General features: G+C 38.4%; 1 protein-coding gene across 1 annotated transcript; it reads right to left on the bottom strand.

Annotated features, from left to right (window-relative positions):
* Positions 1-1,631: 1,631 nt before the first annotated feature.
* On the bottom strand, positions 1,632-7,014 carry GP5 (glycoprotein V platelet). The gene is made up of 2 exons (XM_073626352.1): positions 6,875-7,014; positions 1,632-6,745 (listed from the first exon to the last, which is right to left on the bottom strand). Exon 2 carries the CDS (start codon positions 6,729-6,731, stop codon positions 4,797-4,799), a length of 1,935 nt encoding a protein of 644 aa, XP_073482453.1. The 5' UTR covers positions 6,732-6,745; positions 6,875-7,014; the 3' UTR covers positions 1,632-4,796.
* Positions 7,015-10,772: the final 3,758 nt, after the last annotated feature.

Raw genomic sequence — 10,772 nt, 5'->3', positions numbered from 1 at the left:
CCCCAGGGGGCGCGCGAGAGCAGTATTCTGGGAGGACGTCCATGGACGTCCACCCAGAACTAGCCGACCGCGCTGTTGCCGTCTTTCGGCTATGGCCCGGTCGGCAAGTGGTTTTTAAAAAAAATATTTTTTAGAAGTAAAAAAAAAAAAAAAAAAAAGTTGTTTCCACACCAAATCATTTTGGTTCTCTTTACATTCATGTCAGACATAACAGATGTCTTGAAAATGTGCAGTCATGTATAGGAAACCTGTATTGGTTGTTTTTGCCATTTTAAAACAAGCTAGATTTTACTCAACTCTCTGGGCAGCCTTTGTGTTGAGAAAAGATTTACTTTTAGAATCCTTTTGGATTTGACCAAATACATAGACAAGTGCTTAACATCAGGAAACAGAGTATGAGCATGCATTAAACAAATATGGCTATGTAGGTATCTGGAGACACACACATTCCCTTTAATTTGCTGGTTGAATTTACTTGTAGATTGGAGTTAAGGTTAGAAATTGCAGTTAAAGGATGAGATTACTTGTAGACTGGAGTTATACTGAGAGAGAGAGAAAAAAAAAAGAACATGTCCTTTTGATGGCACTCTGTGTTACTGTTAGGTGGCTGTATTTACCATGCTATTCTACTGAAAACTAGGGCTGGGGATGTACTGTAATAGGGCAGAGCTATAGCTGGGAATGAAGACATGGAATGTGTAATTTTTATACTTTGTGTTGTTGAATACAATGATGAAAAGAATGTTACATTTAAAAGGGTATCCAGGAGCACGGGATAATTTTACAGTTCTACCATTCCAAAAATCATAACCAGTACATGTGCATTATATGTTAATTTATAAGCTACACGGTTTATGCATAAGAATATATTTGAAAAAATAAAAAAGTTGAAGTGAACTGGTCACAAAATACCGGTAATTACTGACCTACCCCTAAATGCCCATTGTCTGGCTCTCATCAAGGCCCTCTGGTTTTAGATAAAAGAAGTCAGTATCCTGGAACAAATATGCAGATAAAATACTTTTAAATCTAAGGCCACAACTTTTTTTTTTTTGCTAGCACTTATAGCAACAAGTGTCCTTGTTGGAAGATTTCCCCTTTATTCCTGTTTTGTGGCAACTCAAATTTTTGGATTCACCCTCACTTTAATTCCTGGTGACACTGGTAATCAGAAAAGTTAGAGAAGATTTACTAAAACTGGCGCACAAAGAATCATATGCAGCTGTGCATGGTAACCAATCAGCTTCCAGGTTTTATCGGCAAAGCTTAATTGAACAAGCTCAAGTCAGAAGCTGATTGTTTGTACCAGTTTTAGTAAATCTCCCTAACAGGTACACAGAAACCACTACAAAACATGACAGCAGTTTTAATTCCTCATTCTATTCAATTAAAAAAACAAAAACATTTTCCTTTAGTTACACTAACATGCACAAATTATTTAGCTGCTTTGTGTTGAGCTAACTTCAATCAACCTGCTCTGGAATATACACTTGCTGAACTGTAAGAATTATAAGAAATATATACAATTATTGTAAGAATGCATTCTAGGAACAACTGCCAAAAGAGGAGGGGGTAATATATCAATTTGATCACTCTTGATTTACAAATGAGATCTGACACTGAGGCAGGTAGTATTTTGCAAAAATGTATGTTTACTGTAAAACCTTGATTTACATAGATAAAATTCACAGATTTGGTTATACTTGTATAGGACAGAAACATACGTATTTAGATGGAAAAGACACCAGCTGAAGAATACAGACCATACTACTGTTGCAATATCCCCCATAAATGATAGTTGCCTTGCTGCCATTGGCTTGCACTACTGTCAATCAAAAGCAGTGTCAATGGACGAAGAATGGGACTCGGGAGTGAGCCCACATGGAAAGAGACCCCAGAAGAGGAGGATCAGGGCTGCTCTGTGCAAAACCATTGCACAGAGCAGGTAAGTATAGGCATTAGAGCTGCATGATTAATTGTTAAAGAATCAGAATGCAATTCTTCCATCCCTCACGATCTTAACAAAGCATTTTCCCAAAACTATGCAGAGTTCTGTGCTCACAGCTGACAAAAAAAAAAAAAAAACAGGCAGCCTGCCAAGTTTCTCACAACATCCTTAGAAGGAGATAAGGAGAAACATTGTAACACTTCCTCCTTTTAGATCAAATGAATTTACTTCAGTCTGTAAATGAGGGATGTTTAACCACTTAAAGACTAAACCTTTTTCTGACACTTGTTGTTTACAAGTTAAAACCAGTATTTTTTGCTAGAAAATTACTTAGTACCCCCAAACATTATATATTTTTTTTTAGCAGAGACCCTAGAGAATACAATGGTGTTTTTTGCTATATGTTATGTCACATTGTATTTGCGCAGCGGTCTTTCAAACACAATTTTTTTTGGAAAATCATAATCTTTATTCTAAGCAAAAAAATTGTGATTCTCATTTTGGCCAGAATTGTGCAGCTCTATGCCACAAAATTGAGCTTTCCCATTCTCTCATTTTTCCTTTCTGTTAAAGATATCTATCAATTATTAGCTCACAAAATGTTTGTTTAAAACGTTTACCAAGAAATTTAATATACTATTACAGGAATACACAGGATTACTAAATGTGCCCCCCACCAAGATGGAACAGTGTTGAATAAATATAAACTCTCACCATTTTGAAGAAGAGTCAGGTTAAGAAAAAAAATAGTGATTTGTAAGTTGACATTGAAGAGATATTCTGAAAATTATTACAAAATTCACTTCTTAATATATACATTTGATGAATTACTGATTAATGTCCATTACAGAAAAGAAGAACAAGTTTGAGGAACATGACCACACACAAAACCCCTTGACTACGTTAAGAGCTTCACAGCCAGGCTCAGAAACACAGAATTATGACCACCACAGAATCTTTAACCACTTTCATATCGAACACTTTCCTGCCCAGGCCAATTTTCAGCTTTCAATGCTGTCACACTATGAATGGCAAATGCGTGGTCATGCAATACTGTACCCAAATGAAATTGTATTGTATAACACAAATAGAGCTTTCTTTTGGTAGTATTTAATCACCACTTTTTTTTTTCATTTTTTGCTAAATGGAAAAAGACCGAAAATTTTGAGAAAAAAAAAAAGTGTTTTTCTGTTATAAAATTTTGCATAAAGATAAAATTTCATAACTTTAGGGCAAATGTATATTGCTACATTTCATTGGTAAAAATAACCCAAATCAGTGTATATTATTTAGTCTGTTGGAAAGTTATAAAGTCCACAAACTTCTATATAGCTGAAAATCTATCAATCCTGATGTACGTCATTTCTTGAGGCCCAAAAATGCCATGACAAATACCCTCCAAATTGCCCTTTTTTGAAAAGTAGGCAGTCCAAGGTACTTAGTAAGAGGCATGGTGAGTTTTTTGAAGTTGTAATTTTAAGAAATTTTAAAAGAACGTTTTTTTTACTATTTTTATTTTTTACATACGGTCACTAGTGCAGTAAAGTGTCATCATAAAACTGGTGTGGTGGTGCTCAGGGAACTGACTGGTGACAGTATGTCAACCACTTGCCACTCTCTTGCCAGGCCATCACACTTTGAATGACAAATGTGCGGCCATGCAACATTGTATCCACATGCAATTTTTATCATTTTCTTCACACAAATAGAGCTTTGTTTTTGTGGTATTTAATCACCGCTATTTTTTTATTTTTTGCTAAACAAAGGAAAAAAAACACATAATTTTGATAAAAACAAACAAAAAAAAAACTTTTTTTCATTTCTGTTATAAAAGTTTACAAATAGTCATTTTTATTCTTCTTTGCTAATGTGGCTGCAGTGATGGGCACTGATAGGCATTGATAAGGCAGCACTGATCATCAGTGCCCTGATTATCAGTGTAAATGTGTGCTTTCACAGGTTAGCCAATTATTGGCTTTCCTTTACAGTGACAGCGCTGAGGAAAGGAAATGCCAATAGTCGGCTAACCTGTTTACATGGGACCAGCTGTGATTGGACACAGCTAATCACATGGTAAAGAGCTGCTGTGATTGGCCCTTTACCACAATCACAGAGCACGCCTGATGTGCATCCTGGGGCAGGGTTCTGGATGGATGTCAATAGGCGCCCTCCCAGAACTGGACGACCGCACTATAGCTAAAATACGGTAAGTGGTTAAAAAAATATTAATTTTTTCAAATTTTTTTCCTTATTACAATTCTTTTTTTTTTACATATCGTGAGTAATACAGTATAACCATAGTAATATTAAATGATATTCACAGTTTTTTTTTATGAATGACATCCATTCATCCAGTGTGTACTACTGTGAAGCTACGACTGCGACAGCTATCACATGGTACAGATGCACTGTGACTGGTTCTGTCCGTACCATGTGGTAACTGTGACCAATCACAGAGATCAACGCAATAGTACACAATGAATGATGAATGGAAGCCATTCATTGTGTACAATTGCCACAGCGATCACATGGTGCTGGCAGCAGCCACGTACACTGATCTGTCATCCACTGTGTCCAGTGGACACAGCGGGTGACAGTTCACAGCGCAGCCCATGAGGCATGATCCTGGGAGGCCATAATATGACATCTACCCAGGATAGCAGCACTCCTACTCATATTACTTTAGGCCAGACGGGAAGCAGTTAAAAAAATAACACTGAAGACAACATGCTATAATGTATACCTATAAACATGAAATTAATATAAAATTATTTGTAAAGGTAATGTTTAAGAAGTGCATAACATGAATAATAGGAATAATGCAGATATATAAACATGCAGCAACATATTATTTCTTTATAGAATTAAGACTTATTGGTATTAAGATACGCTGTAGCTCCACAGGCTCCTTAGCTCTACTGAAATAAGTATGAATTTTCCTTATTTTCTGCATAATGAAACATGTCACAACTATAAGAACAACTTGAAGAGCTGCTGTAACCATAATGAGATGAAAGATTATTTTTCCATATGTTAGGCAAAATCCAAATAACTTTCTAAACAGACAAGTATGTAAATCTTCTTTGAATGTATGGGTTGTTCCCATATGACTAGGCAAAGATGTGCTTGAAGAATCATTATTACTCCAACCAGAGGAATGATCAATTATGGATAAATCATCTTTTGATGGTACAGAAGACTGGGTTGTTTCCACATGACTTGGGATCACAGAGGTGAGGTTGTGCCTGGAATGATCAGGTAGCAGTATAGTAGGAGTACGGGTCACCTCACTGCTCAGTCTTATGTTTTGTGTAGCACTGGCTAAAGCAGATGTTATTGTTGCCACATAGGGATAATCAGTTGCTATAGTTGTGTGGCTACAGACCGGTGCATCAAAATGAAGGACGGGTTTTCCTTTGAGTGCTGAAGGATGTTCACAAAAAATTGACATGGAATTCTGTATTATTTTTACATTCTCTTGAAACCAGAGCTTGAAATCTTTAAGCCTACAATCACATGCCCAAGGATTGCCATCAAGACGAATGTTCTTAAGCTTTGTCAAGGTTTTAAAGAAGGTACCTGGCAGGTTCCGGAATTTACTATTGTTCAGGTAAACAATTTCAAGATTTACAAGAGGATGTAACAGATCGTCAGGAAGATCCTCAAAAACATTGTTATATAGAGAAAGAATTTGCAGCTGCTGAAGATTCTGGAACAAGCCTTCACCAAGAAATTTCAATCCATTTGAATGCAAGGACAGCTCCTCAAGTTTGCTCAGACCACTGAATGATTCTTTTGGAAGACTCTGAAGCTTTGGGTTTTGAGTTAGAATCAGTAACTTCAGATTAGTTAGATTACTAAAAACAAAATTCGGTATTGTTAAGAGATTTGTGTTATAAAGCCACAAATTGTCGAGCTTCTCCATTTTGCCAAAAAGCACATTGGGAAGTTCGGTTAAAGGATTTTCATAGAAAGTCAGGCTGGTTAACAAAGTCAAATGGAGAAATAATCGCTCAGGTAACATTTCTATTCTATTTTTGTGAAGCATTAGCATATTCAATTTTGGTAAATTGTAGAATGCTTCTTTGTCAACCATTACAATTTCATTTGCATACAAACGCAGCTCTTCCAATTCAGTGAGATTATCGAACATTCCAGGTGTTATTACCTCCAGAATATTATTATAGAGAAATAGAGTTTTCAGTTTGAACAATGAGTTGAAAATATACTTTGGCAAAGACGTCAATTTATTTCTGGACAAGTTTAAGTGCCTAAGATTTACAAGATGATCTAGTAATCCAGCAGGCAATTCTCGAAGCAGATTTCTGTTCAATGAAAGGTACGATAGGTTTTTCAGGTCTTGAAACATATATGGATCAAGGTCAGACAATTGATTCTGATCAAGAAACAACTGCTCCAGATTAAATATTCTGTGAAATATTCCTGAAGGTAGACTTCTTATAGCATTGTTTGTCAGCTTCAGTGATTTCAGAAGAGGAAATTTTTGAAAAACCCCAGATTCTATTAAGGAAAAATGGTTGCCTTCGAAAAATAGACGTGAAGTAACAGGCATTTCTTGAAAGCTGGTATTGGTCAGTTTTGTATCTTGAGTGCTTTTTATACAGATATATGTAAAATGATAGGGTATAGATAATGCAGCAATATCTGTAATTGAAGTACCCGAGCAAACAATGCGGTCCTTCACTGAGCAAGAACACAAAAATGGGCAAAAAGCATCAAGAGCTAAAAAGCTTGATGTACTTAATATTAAGAACACAAACATGACTGGCAGCCAATCTAAAAAGCAGAAAGAACAGAGATCACAAGTGGTTCTGTCAAATATTACATATTCAGAATCATAAGCATTAAAATGCTGACTTAAAACATTACTACAGTTACATTATATAACAAAAAAAAATTACATACCGGATAGGTACCTGTAAGAAATTATCTTTATATGTTGCTGACTAGTCTATATGTCAGTTAAGAATGTTCTTCAAGGCAGAATATATACGTAGAAGTGTAGCACAGTGCATCCTGCTGATAGTGATGCTTACAGTGGATCTGGAAATAGATGCTTATTACAGAGGAGCTTTTTTTTTCAAAAGGGAAACAAAATTATGTCACGTGATAAACATACATAGACAATAATCGGCACATCATTCCGATTTGCTGCAGTGTTGAACTAGAATGCCCATCCTTATGTTAAAAATGATCATGCAACCTTAAAACTAATATTTTGGTTTCGGGTAGATGTTAGACAATTAGCCCACTTTTTGAGTACTGTATAGCTTTAGAACGCTATAGAGCAATGTTTCTCAACTCCAGTCCTCAAGTACCCCCAACAGTTTTTAGGGTTTCCATTATTTTGCACAGGTGATTGATCCGTTTCACTGCCTTAGTAATTACCACAGCCGTTTCATCTGAGGGAAATCCTGAAAACATGACCTGTTGGGGGTACTTGAGGACTGGAGTTGAGAAACATTGCTGTAGAGTATTTGGTGGTGATGACTACGCATCTGCTGTACCCATTAAAAAAAGGGTTGCACTCTTCCCTTCTGATCATGTAACAGGAAGAGCGTGAACAGCCAAAACTTCAAAGTGAGTAGAATAAGGCCAGGAAGTTTAAGCTGGGAAATCTTGCCACTGAAATGCCCAAGTCAGTAGGATGACTCAGTCCACCAAACCCCACAAATAACAGGAATATAAATTTTCAGTGATCTGACCTATTAATACTGTACAAGTTGGCTGTAAGGTAGGTGTAGTGCCATGGGGGTACAATCAAGGTTCCAGTAATGATTGATCAAAGTCCCGTGGCAGGTAATTGTCTACCTATGGCTGCCATAGTTTCAGGTGTTTAGTAATATGAAGTAATATGGCCCTAATATTGCTGTGGATTTTGAATTATTGTGTTATATGCCTCATTCTCGAGAAACCAATATTGGGCATTTTCCACGCCTCAGGCGTTGGTTTGTTTCGATGCAGTAGCAAGGTATAACAAGAGTTTAAATTGTTTTGTACGTAGATTAGGTAGGCATTTATTCAGCAGGGGAATGATGGGGTCAGGTCTAAGGGTTACCCCAGCAAGCATTGATAGCATATGAAACACCTCAGTCCAGAAGTCCGCCACAACAGGGCTAGACCATCAGATGTGCAAAAGCATTGTGGGGTGTAAGTTAGAAGAATTTTGTTAAAGTGCTATTAAAGGCAAAATTAAAACAAAATATTAATAAACATGTTATACTTACCTGCTCTGTGCAGTGGTTTTGCCTGCTCCCCCCCCGTTCTCCCCTTCTCGGTTCCCCTGCTGGCGCTCTTGGCCCCTCCCTCCTGTCTAGTGCCCCTAGAGCAAGCAGCTTGCAATAGGGGTACCCAAGCAGCCGTGGCTTGGCCCTGCCCCCTCTCCGCCCTCAGTGGCTCACTGGCTGCGCTTGACAGCAGCAGGAGCCAATGGCTCCCACTGCCGTCTCCGCCAATGAGGGAGAGTCCCCGGAGAGCGGATGCTCTTGTGCACATCACTGGATCGAGAGGGAGCTCAGGTCAGTGTTAACCACTTGCCAACCGCCGCATGTACATATACTTCCCTACTTTGGGGGCGGATATCGTTGTTATGGCAGCAGCTAGCTGCCATAACCCAGGTATCCCCGTTTTCGGCCGGCTACAAGATAGAAGTGGTCTCTGCGGCGGATTCGCCACGAGATCACTTTTATCGGTGGCGGGAGAGGACCCCCTCCTGCCGCGATCCGGTGCCCTCCGCCACTTACCGGAGGCCTTAGCGGCGGCAGAGGCAATCGCATCGTTTCCCTAGCTGTTCATGGAGACGAGTGAGGGGAAGATGGCGCCCACCCGTCTCCATGACACTGCAGGGCAGAAGCAACGTCAAAACGTCACTTCCGCCCATATGTCTTAAAGGCACACTTTTTCAATGTCATTTTTTTAAACTACTTTTTTTTTTTTTTTGCATTGAAGTCCAAATATGAGGAGATCTGAGGACCCCAGATCTCATATTTACGAGGACCTGTCATGCTTTTTTCTATTACAATGGATGTTTACATTCCTTGTAATAGGAATAAAAGTGACACCATTCAAAAAAAAAAAAAAAAAAGGTGTAAAAATAAATAAAATCAAGTAAAATAAATAAGAAAAATAAAAAATGCACCGTCCCGATGAGCTCGGGCGCAGAAGCGAACGCATACATGAGTAGCGCCCGCATGTGAAAAGTGGTCAAACCACACATATGAGGTATCGCCCTGATCGTTAGAGCGAGAGCAATAAGTGTAGCCCTAGACCTCCTCTAACACAAAACATGCGACCTGTAGAATTTTTTAAATGTCGCCTATGAAGATTTGAGGGTAAAAGTTTGACGCCATTCCACGAGCGGGCGCAATTTTGAAGCGTGACATGTTGGGTATCAATTTACTTGGCGTAACGTTATCTTTCACAATATGAAAAAAACTGGGCTAACTTTACTGTTGTCTTTTTTTTTTATTCAAAAAAGTGAATTTTTTCCAAAAAAAAAGCTGCGCAAATAGGGTGTGAAAAAAAGTATTGCAATGACCGCTATTTTAGTCTCTAGGGTGTTAAAAAAAAAAAACAGTATATAATGTTTGGGGGTTCTAAGTAATTTTCTAGAAAAAAAAAAAAAAAAAAACGGTTTTAGACATGTAAACACCTAAATTCCAAAAATGAGGCTGGTTAAGGAGGGCTGCTGCAACACTTTAATCCTGACTGGTACTAAATACCACCTGATGAAGACATTGTTTCCAGCCTAGCACGTTCACCGAAACAAGACTTCGGGGATTGCCATATATCAGCTGCCTGTTGATTCGGGATCAAGCCTACTTGGTCTTTTATAATCAGACAGCCAATGATGCCAATGTATTCACTGCCTCTATTTCTCAACACTGAAGTCACCATTGATCCTGACCAACTCCATTTGCAGAAATATAGCCTCACACTTGAAAGCAACCTCCACCATGCTTCATTGTTGCCTGCAGACACTACTTATTGTACTGCTATCCAGCCCTTCACCAAATAAACTGCCACCTGCTACAGCCAAATATTTCAAATTTTGACTCATCAGACCTGAGCACCTGCTGTAATTTTTCTGCACACAAGTTCCTATGTTTTCTGGCATAGTTGATTTGCTGAACCTTGTTTCCATGTCAGAGGTATAACTTTTTGGCTGCAATTCTTTCATGAAGACCACTTCTGGCCAGACTTCTCCAGACAGTAGATGGGCGTACCTGGTTCCCACCAGTTCTATGCTAATGGCACTGTTGGACATCTTCCAATGTCACAGGAAAGCAAGCATGATGTGTCTTTCATCCCCTGCATTAGGTTTCCTTGGCTGATCACTGCGTCTACAGTCCTCAATGTTTCCCGCTTCTTTGTACTTCAAAAGAGCTTGAACGGCACATCTTGAAACCCCAATCTGATTTGAAATCCTTGTGAGAGACCTTGCTGATGCAGTAAAGCTACCTTGTGTCTTGTTGCTGTGCTCAGTCTTGCCATCGTGTGTGACCTGTGACATGAAAACGGTCTTCCACAACCTCACCTTATTAGCCGAATTTGGCTGTTCCTCACCCAACTCCTACACAGCCATTTCTGTTAATGACCATTTCAACCTACATATGAAATTTATTAACGTTAGTGCCTGCCTTTGTGCAAATGTAGAAAGTGTGCAAATGTAAGAACTGATGCTGGTTTTAAGCCAAAGGGTATTCACACCAAATATTGATTTGATTTAGGATTTTTCTTCTGTTTGCTAATTTAGCAAATTGCTAAAAATAAATACTAAAACATATTTTTGAAAGCATGCTTA

Source organism: Aquarana catesbeiana, linkage group LG04, assembly GCF_042186555.1.
Source record: "Aquarana catesbeiana isolate 2022-GZ linkage group LG04, ASM4218655v1, whole genome shotgun sequence".
Classification (NCBI taxonomy): domain Eukaryota; kingdom Metazoa; phylum Chordata; class Amphibia; order Anura; family Ranidae; genus Aquarana; species Aquarana catesbeiana.
Note: the sequence above shows the minus strand (reverse complement) of the source record. Positions and strands in the feature narration are given on the sequence as shown.

Coding starts and splice junctions, on each gene's coding strand:
- GP5 (XM_073626352.1), bottom strand. CDS start 6,731: ATGTTTGTGTTCTTAATATTAAGTACATCAAGCTTTTTAGCTCTTGAT.